General features: G+C 35.2%; 1 protein-coding gene across 12 annotated transcripts in view; it reads right to left on the bottom strand.

Moving 5' to 3' along the window:
• Positions 1-2180: 2180 nt before the first annotated feature.
• Positions 2181-19866, bottom strand: part of LOC128186701 (uncharacterized) — a 28728-nt gene continuing 11042 nt past the window's right edge. For 5 of the 12 annotated variants that reach the window (XM_052856544.1, XM_052856543.1, XM_052856545.1 and 2 more), the window contains 2 exons: positions 13816-13887; positions 2181-6945 (listed from right to left, as the gene is read on the bottom strand). In XM_052856544.1, coding sequence (XP_052712504.1) covers positions 3747-6119 — 2373 coding nt within the window. In that variant the 5' untranslated portion in view covers positions 6120-6945; positions 13816-13887 and the 3' untranslated portion in view covers positions 2181-3746. Of the gene's footprint in view, positions 6946-11926; positions 12710-12772; positions 12906-13815; positions 13888-14027; positions 14047-17701; positions 18093-19866 lie in introns of those variants that run through there. The other 7 variants (XM_052856546.1, XM_052856549.1, XM_052856555.1 and 4 more) reach the window with 7 other exon arrangements.

The following is a 19866-nucleotide window of genomic DNA, read 5'->3' as shown; positions in this document are numbered from 1 at the left end:
CGAGTGGGGTGGTGTACACGTGGGGCTTGACTTATCGAAAATCTTGACAAGCAAAAAAAAAAAAAAAAAAAAAAAAAAAGGGGGGGGGGGGGTGTTTGTTGTTATGTATAACTTTGCCCCCAACCCCCCGTCTGATGTCATAACCAAGACATCGTGTAAATGTCGGAATGTTACCTCTGACAGTCTGTTTAATTTCATCTGGCAGAATAAATTACATTTACCGAAGTGAATGTTACATATACTAGTGTTATATTAAACAAAACATCAAATGTTTCAGAATGTACATGTCAGGCACGTAGCATCAAGGGGGGGGGGGGGGGGGGCAGGGGGGGCCTGGCTTCCCCACTTTTTCTCGCAGCAACAACTTTTTTAAAATTTACATATATAAAATTGAATTATCATGGAGTTGCCCCCCCCCCCCCCACTTTTTTGGGAGTATGTAAAAAATTGATATGAAAATAAGGAAATGAGGAGTGAAATTGAAGTTAAATACTACGCCAGCCCCCCCCCCCCCCCCCCCCCCCCCCCCCCCCCCCCCCGGATTAGGATTTTGAAGATTTTGGGAAACTTTTAATTTTTCCTTCTTTTTTTTTTCTTTGTTTTTGTGCTTGTCAAGATTGATTGAGTCCCCCCCCCCCCCCCCCCCTCCCCCCCCACTTTCAAAAACGATGCTACGTGCCTGCATGTAATAAAGGAAAAAGGATTCATTCATTGAGTATTATGAGGTGATAATATTGGTCGGGGCGTGGACAAATCCAATAAACAGATTTGATCAAAGAATGGTTTCTTATTACTTATATTTATATAATTTTCAGCAATTGCATGATAAAATATTAAGAATATTGGAATATTTATTTTGAGAGTTTGACGATGTGTCCTTACGTATCCTGGACATACGTACATGTACATTGTAGCGGATGGAACAACGCATGCTAACTTCCTGACACTGCAAACACACCAACCCCATCCCCGGCAATTTCTTAATTACTGCTTGATTCGTTGCTTGTGAATGTTGACTTAAAATGAATTAAAAATATTTGTTTTTGGAAGTTATTCATTTTCTAAAGTCTCTATAGATTAGATAGTTCGATTCCCGCAAACAATGCATGAAATAATGGTAATCTTTAACCGTAGTATGTATTTTAATGTGTTCTTCTCTTTGGAAATATACTAACCATGCCAACTTGGGCTTAGAGATTCAGAAGTGTATTATATTAGTCTTATAATCATCTAAGATATAGAAGTTGTGCAGACTTAAGTTAACAATTTTAAACTATTTTGCAAAAGCAGAATACCAATCCGATTTTATTCAAAATCTCATAAAATTCTAAGGTTGCCGTAATGGTCATGGGATGATCATGTGTCACTGAAACCATCGTCATCGTCTGGGAATCCGTGTCCGATTCTTGTACTACATGGATTTTTTTTAAATGAACAATTTTAACAACCTAACATCGACATGAATCAGAGAGAGAGAGAGACGAGAGAGAGAGAGAGAGAGAGAGAGAGAGAGAGAGAGAGAGTGTGTGTGTGTAAAAACCTTATGCCATATCAAATGACACACAACATCAATTATATCGTTTGCAAAATTACTGAGCAAGATTATTTTGAAATGTTTTTCATCCGGTATGGGAAGGTTGGGTTAGATATTCGAATTTTTACGTGATCACCGATCACAATAAGGGAGGCAATTCATTACAGTGAATTTCAGCACGTCTTTTTGCAAGTTATCGTTCATTGTTCTATATTTCTTTTCCATATGTCATATTTTTTTTCAAAACTGACGCACGTAATTATGATATCATTTTTTAATGCATACGAGTTGGTCTCGAGATCAAATCCCATAAAGCCCGTTAAATATATACAGTTGAATGATTAATTATAAAACTTAAGTTAAGGGAAAACATCATCTTCGAAACCGACAGGTTTTCTCTCCGTAATAATGTAACGGAGAAAAACCCCATGGGTTCCGACGATGGGAAAACATTTGCAAGTATATATACATGCATTCCTGTTATCTATGAATACTAGTTTGGTTAATATCATTATCCACAATATCGTCGATTTCTATGTACCACAAGATTATAGTTACATGGATGGAGAGAACCATTTGGCAAAAGTATCTGGTGTGTTCAAATATGTATATGTGTACCTATAAGGGAAAAAAAATATAAGAACAGTTGTATCAGACATATTTTATTTTGATTTAGTGACAATAAATGCTACATGGATAGAATTAGAATACACCTGTACAAATACAGCTTTTTAATACCTGCATAGATCCACCTTTCATATTAATCTTAACAAGAGCTGGCTCCTATTCACTTATCACAGAAAACAAATCTGATGTGTTCACCAAATTCAGCAGTAGACATAAATTTGTCCCACCTGACAATTTGTTAAAAAAAAATTGAATACAGATCTCACTTATAAATTGTGAGCTTGTATATAGATAATAATGAAATGCAAAACATTATTCAAGAACTCTACCAAAAATCTTCTGATTGCGAAAAAAGAAAATTGTAGACAAAATCGTATATACGGATGTGTAATTTCACATTAGTTTCACTGCTATAGAATCAACGATTGATACATGTATTTGAAATAAGCTCTTAATTTTGAGACATGAAATCCCACTTTCCTGTCTTCTGGGTGTAGAAATTGAAATCAGAGGCAGGCCAGGTAGCAAACAAGTCAAGACTAGTAGCACTATACAAACATCTGATGTTATAGGTGGAAAATATCAAATGTACATGTACACCCCAACATGATGTTGCCATATAATTCAATGGGGAAAAATGGGGGAAAGCTGCAAGAATGGCACATTGTAACAACCATACCTCGAAAGTTTGTCAACAATCAACAAAATTATGTGTAAGCATTAACAATGAAAAAGGGATAAATAAAATGACATTTAAAGTTAAAATCTTTATAATACATAATTAAAATGATGTGTAAATAAAAACTGCATTTTGAGTTCCAGAGACAAAATTCCTAATAAAAATTACACATTAAATTGTAAAATAAGTTTGAGAATTCTAAAATTAGCTAAAATATGCGAGATAAATATCTCTACCATTAAACAGTGCCACAGGCATAAATTTCTATTAAATGACAGTCTATTATAAATGATGAGCTTTGAAATACTGAACTACATTTCCAAATGTACCTATTGTCAGTGTTGATTTTAAAAGGTTCTGAAATGCCACTGAAAGGTTTTTTATTTTCCATATTTTTAAACTCAGAATTGAAAAATTGATACCCGTACCATTGAAAATGCCAAGACATTGAATATTTCACTGCTAGTTCTGTTAAAGGATTAAATCCCAAATGGGTGCAAAATTTAAAACAATAAAATACATGTACATGTATCATCATATAAAATGTATGAAAAAAATACATTCATCATTGCATGTACTGAAAAAAACATGTAGAAAATGTATGCAACTACAATGTATGTCTAAACTAAATAAAAAACAAGATTACATTTTCAAATTGTTTTGAATGATATGAAAGAATGATGGTAAAACCCTATAGGAATTAGAATTTTATGATGAATTTATGAAACCCCTGAGAAAAAAAACCTTACTGATTTATAATACATAAGCTGATGATTTATTACATTGATGACAATAAATGATCAATTTTGTTATTGATTATCATTGTAACACAGATCTGCTCTCAATAACATGCTGATCAAAGAAAGATAACTCTTAAATGCTTGTCAGTTATTAAGATAATGTTCTTTACACCAGAGTTGACAACTTACTGCCTGAAGGTGCAGTTTGTTTCACAGTTCGAAATGGCAGGTCATAAGCATTACTATTAGGAAGGGCTTCAATGCCCTTCTTTTCAGCATATCGCTTCAGCGGTCCATTCGGCAAGGAAGACACATTTGTCCCAGACTTAATAATGGGTTTCTGTGCTGGAGAAGTTTCAGCGCGCGTCTTGTTTTTGCTTGTAACATCCTGACTCGAACCACCCGATTTATTTTTCTTTTTACTAAACATTCCTCCGAAAGGATTCCATGAGGATTTAGATTTGGAGGAGACACTTGCTGAGGCTGCTCTAGGCCTGGGCACATTAATGTCGGCCTCGTTTTGGGCATCCACAATCCATTGCTGCGTGCATGGCATTGCATGGAAACTGTGTCTACAGGATGCAGGTCTTTGTAATTGATCACTGATATTATCACGAGTTTGAAACAATTTCTGGATGTCTGCAGAACTCGCAAATAAAGGTCTCCTCCCATTTTGAGTTAAATTATCCGAAGATGAAAAATGTCCCTTGCCGGGCATACCGGGCAAAGTCAAATTTTTCGGGACTCGAATATTGTCCATACTCATGTTTGTGAGCTGGTGAAATCGTCCGTCCACAGATCCTACCCCAGAACTGTAACTGGTAGAAGATCTGTAGGAGGAATTCTCTTGTGAAGTGTAGTCCCTGGGAAGGGACATATTCCGGGGCAAGGATCCAACCGAGCCCATCGAAGAGTCTAATCTCTCACTGCCCGCCTCACCATACTCCTTGCCATAATATCCCCTGGGATTGTAATAATTATCACTTCCGTAATTCTGCTTCAAAACTTTGTCCTGAAAGTAAAGCACTTTAGAATCAGCAGTTTTTACATCGAAATCCTTATCAAATCCACAGTAGTTCCTGTAGTTTCGATCCATGTCAATCATTTTGTCATACAAATCACCTTCAAATTTCTCAAGGTCAGAAGTCACTGAATCCATGCTTTCATCTACACTGGGTTCCTCTGGAGAATTTCTCAGTTTAACGCTCGAGTTCTTTGACCTTGACACTCTGTCCATACTATTTCCACTTACATCGTTAGTTTGAGTATTTTCCTCTTCTTCTATAATGGCAAGCTGTCGGAGCTGTTCTTGCAAGGAGCTAGCGTTTTCTTTAGATTCGGCCATTTTGGTCCTGCGTCGGACTGCCCAGGTAGTTTTTGAGGGGTTGAGAATTGCACTGTTTTCCTGCTGCGTAGATGTTGAGGTAGCTATGGCTAACTTGGGTGCTCCATGAACATTCGAAATGTCTGTGTCCGTTATAACATTTAGGGACGTTAAACTTGAAGACAATGGGGATGACACTGTGGTTCCTTGACTTGAATTTGTTCCGTAACCATCATCCGTATCCTCAGATTTCGGAGACAACTGACTGATGCTTTTGGTGGATTTTTTGCTCTCTTCCACTGAATCATTATTACCAGTACTTTCAAACTGAATTTGCATGTTTCTATCAAACACTGGGTCTTTTTGTGTTTTGAATTTCTGCATGCTTTGTGTGATTCGACTCTGGTTCTTTTCCTCCTCTTCTGTGGTCATCATAATCATTGTATCCGCTGAAGAATCACTATGGTCACTTGCTGAATCCAAAACATCCAACCGATCAAATTTCTCCCACATTTCCTCAGTGGATTCCGGAGTGATGTGATTCAGGGGGGGACTTAACACACTATTGATTGGTTTGTCCTTCTCCTCCTTTGTCCATATTTGATCATGTTTTGTTACATTCGTCTTTGTCAGAGGTTGCGGAAACTGCCTTTCACCATTAGACTTATCATGGATAATTCCATTTGGAGGTGACAATGCTTCCTCTTTGGTTGGGTAGGATACTGGCCTTTTTCGAATTCTTGGAGGTAATTTAGGGGGAGGAGTTTCCCTCCCCACATCATTTTCCCTAAGAACTGGGGCATCTGACTTTTTCAGAATTCCTCTCAATTGTTTTACACCTCCATTAATAGTTTTATTCCCTTGAGCGTAAGAATTTTGCTCAAAATATTTTGTCAAAAAGTTACGATTTCCGTTATTTAGATTCAATCGCTCTTGAGCAGAGCTCGGTTTCCCGCCATTTTTGGTAGCCCTCGGAGGTAGAGGTGGGGTCCTTTCCCCATCACTTCCCATCTTTGCTTTTTGTGAAGAAGTGTCTAATTGGTGACGGTGATGAATATCATTACTAAACAGATTCATAGAATATCCCTCCTGGGGCTGTGAATATACTGTTCTAGTTTGTCCTTGCACTGGTGTGGAATTTTGACCTGGGGTCATGCTAATCACCTGAACCATCCTAGCATGGTAAATATCACTCTGCCCTCCAGTGCTGGTCATTTTTATTATCTTTTTCTTGATATAACAAGATTTCTTATTATCACTTCAAGTCTCCACGATTACCTAACTGTGTGTCACATGACTGGCCAGCCATCATAATATCACCGAATTTGTTCAATTTAACCACTGTTGTACTTATCCAGGCAATCCAACAAAAAACACAGAGAAATGGCCCTTGTCACGCCAGATTTCTCATGCATGATTTATTAATATTCCTAGGGCTCCTTTATATTTTGAAGAAGTAATTGATCATCATGATATTTCGATAATAATACACTTGTATTCCTTTTGTTGTATGTATTTTAGGTTTAAATATTTGTACGAATAGATTCCCTCTCTTTGTAAAGAGGAATATTTTCAGATTCACAGCTATAAAATAACTTTGCCGGTTTTAGCGTTGTTTTTCAGGAGATGTAAGATCCTGCTTAGAATATGAAATCACTTCTTCACATCAGATAAGCCACTAAGTTATGCACATAACTTTTTTCCCTTTTTTATTTTGATTTCTCCTCGAAAACACTATATAATCTTGTCAATTTCACTTGGAAGATAAATTTTCTTCTAGACAAAAATAATCGATTACGGTATTATTTTTGCAGCAGAAGTTGCAGCACCCTGATGATTCATACAGGTGATAAACTGCGTATAAAACAGCTGTTGAAATCTGAAAGCACCACCAACTGACAAACTTAAAATTCGAAGACCCGTAAAAACTTCTCCGATTTATCTGTTGATGAACTGCTTGCAATGAACCTTGACTCGTATTCCAATATTATGCAGATGGTCGTGGAACTGTAAAGAGCTTCTTTTCTTTGCAGCTATTTATCTGAAAAATAATCCAAAGAGAAAATTACAACCCCCTTAACAGACGGTTTCTTTATGACAGATAATTTTCATAGGCATAATTAATTTTTCATTGACAGTTTGCGATTTCATGCACGACAGGTCCTTATTTAATAATAACACCTACATGTATACACATAATACAACCACAATTTTTTCTCAGGGTTTGTGAAGGTTAACTAAGTTCGATTCAATTTGAGGGGGAAAAATCCTCAACATAGATCCACTGTATTTAGAGTTATCTATAACAATCACAAACTTAGAGAAGAAAAGAAGAATCAGCAATAATATCTGCTGTTGGATATTTCAACACTGCTGGAATGTTGACAAATTCCTGCCAATTGGTGCATTGTTGATCTATCACCAGTATTGATTGATAGACTTCTAGATCAAAGAATGACCTCACACTAAAACAAGCCTGGTTTCTTCTCCATTAGTTAAGTCAGCAACTACGAAACCCTAAAAGAACATTCATCTGCCCCCCCCCCCCTCCCACTCCTGCCCCTCCCCAAAGCAATAGTAATACATTTTACCCTCAACACCTTCAAATCTAATAATTTTTCAAACTCATAATTAACAATCAAAATAATTTTTCATACTATCAAGCATATACATGTACACTATTAAAAGCAAATCCAATGTGATAAACTGAAAAACAATCTTTACAGTGGATAAAAAAAAGGACTACCTCCATGCAGGAAGATGATAACTTGTGATTCAGAGATCCTCTTGATGTCTACAGAAAGATAAGTGTCTGCCTCACACAAATAAAATAATCTGCCTCAAGAATTTAGAAACATGCTTGGAAAAATTCATCTTGTTTAGAGAGGAGATCAAACAAACTGTAACCCAGACAGACAACTCAACATGTTGCATATGGTGTCTCTCAAGAGCAAAGCAATATGTTCCTGACTTCATGTATATCCTGAGAGAACAGGTTTTGATTTATTCAATTACACCAAAATAGAAACAGATGAGTCATGAGTGCTCTCCCCTTAAATGCACCTTAATGATTAATTTGAACAAGCCGAAAAAAAGAAGAAAAAAATAACATTGGTTTTTGTGTGTTGTGACTTTCATTGCTGACATGGAAAATCATGTCCGTTGTAGGCAAATACTTGTACTGGATGTAATCATTGCAAAGCTAACACAGGATTGTACTGTTACCCTTCAGAAACATCCAACAAACACACACATACACTAAAGGACATACCGACAGGCCCAATGACATGCACATTCAAACTAGGAACAAATGTGACAATTAACAGGCGTTATTTTCGTGTCAGTGAAAACATTTACGCTTGTCACCTGACGCAAGAAGCACACAGTGCACATGCAGATTAGCAGGAAAATTATTTAGAATGACAGGCCCAGTGAGAAAGATTCTCCCAACCTATTCTCAGGTTTTTTAGACCAATATTACTGAAATAAGGGTACAATTATCTAGAGATTGTGAAATATAATAGAGCATCATGTAATGTAATTGGCCATTCACAGCAAACATATCTTCATAGTAATTGGATTGTGGGTAGTAACAATGTCTAGGTATAAGTTCATAGCCCTCTACCCTTACATAATTATACAAGTATATCACCAGTATTCAAGGGTAATTGGGCTTCTGCAGTGAAAAAGATGTTTTGCTTAGATGGGTCGATCTTTATCTACTAGTATGTGAATTAAATTTGCCTGAAAAATCTCAGTGTTCTTTGTGTGTCTAAACAAGAATACAAGTGGATACTTTTTGAACTTAAATATTCTTTACATCCACTGTTTTGGACAATAAACATGCTGCCAATCATGATTAATGGGTTTTCACCAAAGGTTAAATCAACTTTAATTCAATCTTACTGCACATTTTTTCTTTTGATTTTCCAGTTAAAAAAAAAAAGTGAATCAATGAAGTCGGATTAGATCAATTTCAGGTACCGGGTAATAAAATGAATTGCCACATCCCCTTTCAGCACGCCTTTTACATTTGTGTAAAACGACCTAACCAATGGAGGCAAATTTTTTTTAAAAAAAAATACCCCAAGCTAAGTTACTTGAATAAAATATCATTTTCATATTTCCCATAATGACACAGCGCAAAATCGTCCTAGATTAAATAGCCTCAATATCAGTTTATAAAGGGGTTGCATTCAATCGCTGTGTCCCTCAACTTGGAGTCTTTGTATATTCTAACACCTCACTACAACCAACAGTCCCACATTAGCACACAATTCACACCCCTTTGGCAGACAGCATTTTGTTGAGGCAAATTTAATTTTTTTTTTTGGAGAGTGAGTCATAGCTTTGCTCCACTCTCCTGCAGATTAACCTCTTGTCATGCAATATCAGGTAGCATTACAAAACGCAAGACCCCAAGGAAAGAAAAACCGAACATATCATCTCAACACTGTGTAGTGCTGGTTAAAAATCCCTTTTTTTAATTTCATCTTGAAAGCAAACAATATCACAGTAACACCTCTCTGGAAAACAAAACCTGCTCACAAAGAGGATATTTTTAATATATATTGAATAGCACTTTAGCCAGGTGATAAAGACAAATTTTATCAGAGTTCCAATCAACATGAGATGTAGAAAATGCAGAGTGGTACGTGAATGGGGCAATTTTTTTTCTTCTCTTGTATTAATGCACACATAAATTCATGAATGAATTCATGAAGAGGAGCTGCAAGCATGGCATCAACTGTAAACTAAATAAATATCTTTAGCTGTTGACTTTTCCTCCTTCTTGGCACGATGTCATATACTGCCAAAAATGACTTCATTAACTGCGCCAGAGTGTGACACTTACAACTGACAAAATACAAAACACACAACACTCCCCTCACTCTCCCTCTACACAGTGTCAATATACTTTCAAGAGCGAGTTCGATTTCTGATTTTTTTCAACAACTCTATGCAATATCAATCATTCATATTTTCATTTCATATTTATTCAGAGTGCCTCTTGGAAGATCAGTGACTTTAATCAACTTGGCTGCGTGCAACGCTCACACAAAGGCATCCAAAAATTAACATTCCTTGATATAATCCTTTAAAGAACTCCCCAAGTAATACGCAAAGCAATTTAACTTCCAAGAGATCTGTTACAATGATCTCTTACAAATGTCCTACAATTGTAACTTGCCTGAGTTGTCCAGTAGTCAAAGCTAAATTACTGCACCCCATTTAAAAAATACCATTCCACAAGTTAATCCAGAAAGCCATCACTGTTGCCAAATATAAAAGCAGATATTTTTTCTGTCAATGTGCTATGACAATTTAAATTGCATGTCAGCTTATTTAACCATGGAGGTATGTTGTATAATGGAGAGGATAATGGTGGCATTGTTTCTGTTTTGTTAAGGAATACACTTATCTGGTTACTACTGACACACAATCATTGTCAGTCCATCCACCCACCCCCCTCCTCACCGAGATTCTGTTCCAGGACACGATGATAATCCATCCCCAGACCATATAAGCTCGAGTTGAACCCTCTGAACCAAACCCAATTTAAAAGGAATTATTGATCATTTTAATTAATATACATTTCATGAAATCGGACAGCCCTGTTTTGTGGCCATTTATGCAACACAGAAATCTTTTCAGGTACTTGTACTCGATGTCCCCCAAACTCGAGTTTTCCTGGTAATCTCCTGAATGGGAGCACACCTTTTCCCCCCACATTCAGTTTCAATTTCTAAATACTGAATGAATCTATTGACCAACAAATTTGATGTGGGCGGGTACCCAGTTTGAAAATTGTGGGATTTAGTACCAGAAAACTTCCCGACAATAGCGAGCACTCATTTACTTTTATCCACTCAATTTTCATCTCTGATATCTAGTGTTGAGATTAATAAATCGTTAAAGAAAAGACTCAATAACTGAATAATGAACAAAAGATGATTTCACCCTCATTGTAAAGGGGGGACCCATGCAGTTGTTTAATCATATTTTGAGAGCTCATCAAATCATCCACTGGTATATTTCTTCACTGTGTTGACAAATAATCAAACTTATTCAGTTCATATTTAAAAGAACATGAAATTACTAGCCAACACCTTGAAATATCAGCATATGACTTTGATTTCATATTCTGTGGTTAAAAGATTACATTACTTGAAATTTGAACATGTCACTCTACTTCTGAATGATGTTATGAACAGCAAAAAAGCAATGGTATACTTGCAGAAATTCATTGTGAGGTATGTCCAACTGGACAAGCAATTATCACTACATGTATTCATAACTGTCTAGTCAGCAAAATTCCGCCCAGAATCAAATCTCAGTGGAATGTGCTCCTAGTCAAAAAGTCAGACACCCCAGATATTGTTGACTCAATGAAATCTAGGCACTTAGTTGTCCGTAAAGTCGAAAATGTCCCAGAGGCACAATGCCGTCTCAAATGTTCAAACCAAGGCATACTAATTAAATTAGTCGGAAAATTATTCAGAATGTCATTCGTCACTATAAGGAATAAGACCAGAACAACTTGTCCATTCACCAAACCCATTAGTAGTCTCAGCCTTCCTCTCAAAAAGGATTAAACACCTAAATTCTAAGCTTTTCTAGTTGAATTCCAATATGGTAACAAGTATTTTTGTCTCACTCCCCATCCCCATTTTTTTTATTTGACTGTACTCAGATTCTAGACAATGTACAGGCAGGCAACTGTTTTTAATGTTTTAAGCACATATTTTACACTGAAATTTTAATGATAATTATTCAAATAACAAGTCTTAAAATAAATTTTTGAACTATAACGTAATCATCTTTAAACAGAATGTTGTAAATAGGAATTAAAATCTATCTACTTAAAATATATATAAAAAAGACAAATACACAAATTCAATGTTTCTAAATTTAACAGTATTAAATAATCTAACAGATTTCCCAATATATTTTCATTCTTTAAGATAAATATTATAGAAAGAGGGAAAAATATTTCTACAAAACTAGGTCACAGCTTTTACCTGACACACTGTCCATCACTCCAATGTTTACCTGTGAAATTCCACAAATAACTGCTGAGAGTCAATCCTCAGATTTTTATCCAATCCAAATACACTGAATTATCAATTCTCCTCTCAGGCTCAACCGATTTAAATCAAAAATCCTTTACAAAATGTAAACTTTATCGATAACAAAAAACCATGTTTTTTTTACTTTCTTTTAAAATACAACACAGGTATCACAGGTACGATCCTTTAGGAGAAAAATGACAGAAATACATTGTCCGAGTGGTTAATTGCAACAGGCAAGCTGCCATGGGCCTTGTGTTTTGATACCATCCCACTGTTGGAATGGCCATAATGCCTGAAGTCAATATTGACGTTATTTGTATGTTACAGGTAGGCCCCATTGACAGACGGGTAAATTTATTACCAGCTACAATCTATGAAAGCCGTATATAAATATTGTTCAAGTTTAAGTATGCCGTGTCAATAAAACAGGTAGAAATTATACCACAAGGGGTATATACAGAGAAAATGTGGATCCAACGTAACTCAGGTAGCTTTATAGCTTGCTCTGAAGCCAAGAAATCTACGCACAATGTACTATGGCCAAGGCAATAATGCTCATAACTGAACCACTAATAATTACAGAAAAACACTTGATGAATGTGTTACATAAATATCTGGAAAACTTTCAAACTTTCCCCCTTGTTTTTACTTCTGAGCCAGTGCAATAAAGAGCCGGAGTTATGTCATTAATTCCCTACAATATGCCAACAAAACACCAGAGCAATCCGAATCCAAACAAACATCTGACACAAATCCAACAATTTTTTAAAGAACGGAATACATGTAATAACTTACCCAATGACATCTGTTTGCAGCATTCAAACACTGATCTATTCAAATGTCAAAAGTGGGGAAGGTTTGATACAGTAGTCTTTACAATATTTCTCCCTAGATCTCTTTCCTAAGAAAAACGGTAGCAAGACAAAGATTTGCGTAGGTGCATTCTTGGATAATAAACAACACTGACCTAATACCAAACACAAGGTGACATCCCATAAACTGGCCAGGACCATCCCTCACTGTGAAGACTATTGCGCGATCGCACAATGTGTGACAGCCCCATCATAACCTGTATTATTTCCTTACGCAAACAGACAAGCCATCAGACAAAAAATGTTTTTATTTCAAAAATAAACCCGGACTTTGTGTGAGGTTAGGAGGCCTGAGAGAATATTTAATGTACTTTTTCCATTTTGTTCTTGTTAGCTTAACAAATGATTCACACCCAACTGCGAAGTGTTGCTTACTGTTAAACTAGCAACCAACCCCCTTGGTAATGGTTGTGTGGCAAAAAACATGTCGAGAAAAGTAAGAAAAAAACCATTCAACTTTTATCCAGTAAATTATTTGTTAGTTTGAATTCCACTGTAAATTACTATCATAGGATTTTTATGGATGGGATTGGTCTGTTATGTCAAATGATGTTTGTTGGAATTTAAGGAGCAATTTAAATCATTTGGAACTTTATCATCATTACAAAGTTCGGACCCTATTTTGAACTGAAGGAATTTTTTTTTTTTTAAACAGCTTGTAATTACAAAGACCTTGTCTGTGTAACACTATGGAGTTTTAATTTACCAACAGAAATCAACATAATTACCGGTAAGACAGAAAAAATCATTAAAAAAATTCTGTCACTGAACTTGTTTAAATTCATTCACCAAAATAAAATTTCACACATATATTATTTTTAACAGATCAAGGCACTTTGGGTTAATGCACTTTAAATTGATATTGCAAAATGGATAAAACCTTGCTACCAGTATTTGTGACTCACGAAAAACACAAGGACAATAGACTCTAGCCTACAGTGTGATAAGAAAACTTTATCTACTCACCATCCAAAATTCTCTGTGGTGTTGAATCAAGTTCAACAGCTTTACGAATATTTACCACCGACATTCATTCTCCTGTAAGGAAATTAAAAATCCATTTTTAACTCCTTGACATGACATTTTACCATTCTCAAGAACTTTAATATCATACAAATATATTTTTATGGCTCCTTTAAGAAGAGATTAACATTTTTTGAGAAAACCCTCCAACATACTGAATAGGCAGAAAATAGGCAGAAAATAGGATTAAAGCTGACTTTCAATGGCACGGGTCAAGATCTTTTGTTCAGGGCTAAACTCCAAGTGTAAAAAATGACTGTGAATTAGCTAGTGTGATGTAAAATGTACCAGCTAGAATGACCATTACTCTAAACATCAGTCAGACAAGAGCTCAGCTAGGATTCTCAGGGGGTTTAAGAGGATTTAGCTTGTTACAAATCCATTATAAATTACTACATTAAATGGACTACAACTTGGAAAATAAGACAGTAGAGAACTTTTACAGATCAACATAAGTTGTTTATACTTCAATACTTTTGGTAACTTTTTTATTTATGTTAAGGTACCTTTTAAATAGTTGCATGCAAATTATAATAATGCAAATTCCTGTCATTTTCTTCTTCTGCTTTTCTTTGCATTTAATATAACCATCATCTGATTTTCCGGGTACATTGAATTTACTGGTAAAGTCTTTCTCTTATGTAGAATGAGACATGTACTACCTGTATACAAATTCCTAAACACCAGCACAAATAATCAGCAGTCAGAGTCAATTAAAACCTAAATAAAATTCAATGTATGCTGCACAGTTTAGGTAAACCATATTTGGGCAATAAATCTATATAGCCATATTGAGTTAAGCATAAATATTGTAAAAATATAACCAAACGTAACAATTATGTATGTGAAATACATTTATAAAAATGTAAATTATTAAACTTCAGGATTTGTACACAAAGTTATAAGGAAAAAATGTGCCCGGTATAAGTAAGGCCTGCATAGATGGTGGTAATTTTGCACTATAAAAGATTGGTAAATACATTTCCTGTAATTTTTTTCTTCATTACTGTACTATACAGTGACAGCCTCAGACATTTTCATAGCCAAACAGAAAATTGTTTGTTCCCAAATTTCACTCTGAACAATGAATTTTAACCCACTTCTAATACATGTAATGGGTCAAGCCCACCTTTCCTCACATCAATTTTTCCTACAAGGAGCTTGTTTGTCACAGGCTGTGTAATGGTTCCACTTCATGCTTGTGACTTTGATGGTATCAGACCAAATAGAGCCCCTCTCTCTCTCTCTCTCTCTCTCTCTCTCTCTCTCTCTCTCTCTCTCTCTCTCAAATAAGACAGTGTCCTAGCTAATATCAATAAATTGCTAATGCATAAGCTTCTAAATAATGGAGTCTTTAAAAGAATGATATTTAATATGAAAACAAAATTAGGTTCCCCAAGCTAAAAATGGCGCTTTTTTTTTCATTTTAATCCAACGTGGGTCTTTACTTCTCACACTGTTTACATTTCCACAGGGTTTAAGGGACATTAAAATAAAACTTTATACACCACGCAGTGTGAAGAAGACATACAGAGTTTTCAATAACTTTCTTTTCATTACCACTAAGCACTTTTACCACCAATCTAAATTAGGAAATGTAAAAACTGGGCTGCATTAAAGTACATGGAGGCAACATTTGAACGGATTCATTCAATATTAAAGAAGAAATTAGATACACTTTCAGAATGAATCATATTGAATTAACTGCCAGTCAACAATAAACAACAGCATCAATTACATTCATATCATGTATGGCATCTCAATTTATGAAAACAGATACTGGGGAGAAACCGGATAGAAAAAAACACGGGAACATAGCTGCCTTACTTATTACTAATGAACTACTCACATTTTACTGATGTCAATGTAAAAATGGGAAATTCCGAGATTTTGTACCCATGTGCATGGCAGTTGGCAGAGAATGTCATGAGGTTTGTTTTGACATAATATCTAGCAAAACAAACAATGCCTTGACACTACCAAAGCAAAGCTCAAAATATCTGTAAGTACTAGAGAATGCAAATGAAAACAAGTGGGTTACATGTACAGTAAAACATGCATTTAACAAAGTGCCAGGGAAGGGCGATTTTGCTTCGGTATAAGCGAAATTCGTTATATCCATCAAGTTAACAACATGTAAGTAAGTCATGGGTAATGAAAATCACTATCGCTGAAAGCATCAATTCATTATTAGCATGTTTGCTATAATCATGTTTTACTGTATTATCAGTATCAACTCCATCTAAAGATACTGTAAACATATTATATTTTTTCAACAAGTTTGTGCGGATTTGAATTGGTGTTTTTCTGAGTGTGCTCATTCTAATGCATATATGTAAGGTATTGAGCAATGTACTTGAATTGGCGGAAGCCACTTTCCTCCAAAACACTAAAAAGAATACACAGCCAAATGTAATACGTTTACAGTAAACATATACATGTATATAAATATACGATTACAAAACAATTAGAACCATTTTAACAAGAGCTTGGACTTTTTGTAGTTGTGTCAAACAGCGATCTGACGTAGGCATGTCTATTTCATTGTAGGCCACTCAGTCATGGCTCTTGAAATCAACAAGACTTGTCTGGCTTTTGAGGGAAGACTACGCATTCGTGTATATTTCACTTGAAACCAGCGTCATTTCAACTTGTTTTGACGCAAGAAATAGATAGCTACGTCCTACTGAATGTCCAAGGTCTTGTTAAAATGGTTCTAATTGACATGGTTCCTATGATTCATCAGAAGATAACAATTTACTATTTTATAATGACTGAGGTATCACAGTAGTTGTTTTTAATGTGTGCATTTTATATGTGTATATCAAACATCAAATAATCAACTGGTAATAACTTCAAGTTATGTCTTGCTGTAATACATGTAATATAGAAAGTAACAAAAGTCAGTTTAATTAAAAGCATGCTTAGAGTAACGATTTGAAATCCATTATAAAATACACAATTACCAACCTTTAAATGAACCAGAATTACAGAGATCTGGAGAAAACTTTCTATAGCCACCAGATGTAGGAGAACCTTTGAACCTTATCCCACATGAACACATAACCCTTAAACCAACTGGACAAAAAGGCTACTGATTCATCATGTGGAATAATTAATGTACACCTAATAACTCCAGAAATTGAAACAAATTTACAGATTGAAGTATACAATTGACATTTGTTATAACAACAACTGGAAACCATTTCCTCCATCAATGCTAATAGAGTCTTGCGTAGAAGTGTGCACATGTGCATTTCTGAATCAATTAATTAGGCTGCTGTTCAGCTAAGAAGGAATATGCCATCACAGGTAAAACATTAGACAAGTTTTAGGGTACCTTATTCATGGCATTGTGAATGAGAATATCCATATTGTCAAAAATAAAGGATTAAAAATGTTTGCATATGCACATAATGGTATTTTTACATCAGCTAGGTTTCAGATAACTAAAAACCTCAAATTTTTTCTTCCACACAATTTATCAAAAAATACTTTTCTTCACAGAGATTAACTGATATAGCTGTTTTCTCCATTTTCTTTTTAAAAAATCTATTCGTGTTGATAAATCAGTCAGCCTTGTATCTCATAGCATTCCATCCATAGTATGAACCTATTCATGCAACTTGTTGACATTTATTTTTCATTGCATACAAAATGCAACTTGATGGTTTTCATAATGGTGCCATTCAGTTAATGATATCAGAAACGACTTTCTGAGAGTTTCCACTTGTAATGACATTGATATTCCAGATTAGGGACATTAAATAGTTAATTCACAAAGACCTAAAAGATTAATTTTTAAAGCTTTTCAAATATTGAAACTTACCATTCAGCAATGAACCTCTCCCAAATCCTCTGATCTATTAAACACTCTGAAAAACTTCAGGAGAAAATGACCACTACAGTACATAACATTTTGTCCTGTGTTAACCCAACATCTATTTCAACAATCATTGGTCCCTTGCTGTGCTCTTTGAAAGAAAAACGTTCATGGGCATTTAAAGATTTTCTTTAGACTTAATTCAGATGCCTTTGTCCAGTACAATACTCTAGGAGCACTTTGGAATAATGCCATTCAAACATTACAACTGATAAATACGGAAAAATCTTTCTTTTCTTCCGTATCACCTCTACTGTATAGTGAGACTTCTATCTGTTATATGCAAGTTGACCCAGATAATGTATTTTTTGCTGCATTCTTATTATCAGGACCATTCATTGTTATTTTCCTGCATAGAAATTTTACACCCTGCATATAGAAATTACCTGCAACCTGAATAAAAAATCCTGAAGGAAGATATTACCTCCACAAGTTTTAAATTCAAACTGTAAATCTCTAGCATGAATACAAGTGAAAATTAAGCATCCAACATAATGTACAATAAGCCATGTTTACCAAAGACAGTCAGATTGCAATAAAATAATCAGCTAGAATATCACACATAATCAACATCTAGTCAAAAAGCTGCATTAATTTTGTTTCTGCAAGACCGCAATCTCTGCATCAAATTTTTGACATTTCAAAAGTATTGCATGCAATCATTGCACAACATAAAATGATAATATAATGCCAACAGTTGTATTTTGCTACTATTTTCAACAATAGGTTTACCAGACAAAAAACTGATATGGACATTTAATTGGACAAAAACACAAAACACTGCAGAGGCCATTAATTAGTAGATGATTAAGTGTTTATCAGCTGGTGCATCCAGGGACACATTTCTACTGGTGTGTAATATTGCACAATTTGTCTGCACTTTTCTATAAATAACCCCAACACTTTGTAGTTTGGCCCAGTAGCAGTTTACAAAATCCCCCATGTCTATTTAAGATAACAATAGCCTTTACCTGCAGATTAAGTTATCAGGTTGATAATAATTCATTGTGGATGGCTCACCACAAGAATACAAAGGTGTATTTACTCAAATAAGATGCTCTAGATAACAACCAACCCTTATCAGTTTGAATACACAACTATATACCCATCTTTTACTGAACTTCTTTAGCTGGAGTTTTAACCAAATTAATCCGAACTTAATGCAAAAATTCTGATAACAGTTCTCAGGAGCACACACAGAAGTCTTCAAGAGGTCAATTCTGGCTCCACTTGGATTAAAAAGTTTTGTCCGGGAGTTAAAAACAAGATGGCACCAGGATGATACTGTCTGGTTCAACTATTCAATTTTATCGGCAAATGTTTTTGTAAAAATAAGCTCAGCTGCAGAGAGAGAGAGAGAGAGAGCGAGAGTGAGAGTGTTCCTTTTTCAAATGACATTTTCTTTCTGCTACATGTAAATTATATGATATATTACACTGTAAAATTAGGATGAATTTTACAATCAATCTATAAGGAAACAATTTATGAAATCAAACTCTATGACAATGGGAGAAGAGTTTATACAAATAGGTTTGACTGTAGTACAGAAGGGGGGGGGGGGGGGGGGGGGGAGGGGGTGAAAGCAAGGAGGCTGCAGCAAACGCTTACAACTAAATTATCACTTGAATCAAATTCCTGAACCTGATGAACCAGTGATGAAAAGACATAGCTGTACATTAGATAATAAATCAGTAAAGGACTGAAGGTGTTATCAAGACACCTGATCTGAACTAAGTAGATACAACCATCTGAAATTCCATAACCGCTATCATATTCATACATCATGTTGAAATACTGCGATTCAGGTTACTGAAGTAAAAAATCAATGGAGGTTCGTCTTTCAGATAATTTGGAACAGTTTATAGAGACATCAAATGGGTAAAAAACCTGTATGACAGGCATATAACACCTTAATATCACTCAGAACTACAAGATATATTTGACACATATCTTATATATGCTGTGACTTATTTCTTCATTATGTAAACAACAGCTTCAAGGGGGTCCTCCAAGCATGTTTAATGTTTATACCGAAATTAATTAAAAGAGACCTTGTCCGTATTCAAGGCTGTTTTTTTACACCCCAAGAAAAAACCTCATTATTAAAGCTA

The sequence above is a fragment of the Crassostrea angulata genome, chromosome 6 (assembly GCF_025612915.1).
Source record: "Crassostrea angulata isolate pt1a10 chromosome 6, ASM2561291v2, whole genome shotgun sequence".
Classification (NCBI taxonomy): Eukaryota; Metazoa; Mollusca; class Bivalvia; order Ostreida; family Ostreidae; genus Magallana; species Magallana angulata.
The sequence above is the reverse complement of the archived record's forward strand: the minus strand, read 5'-3'. Positions and strand labels throughout refer to the sequence as shown.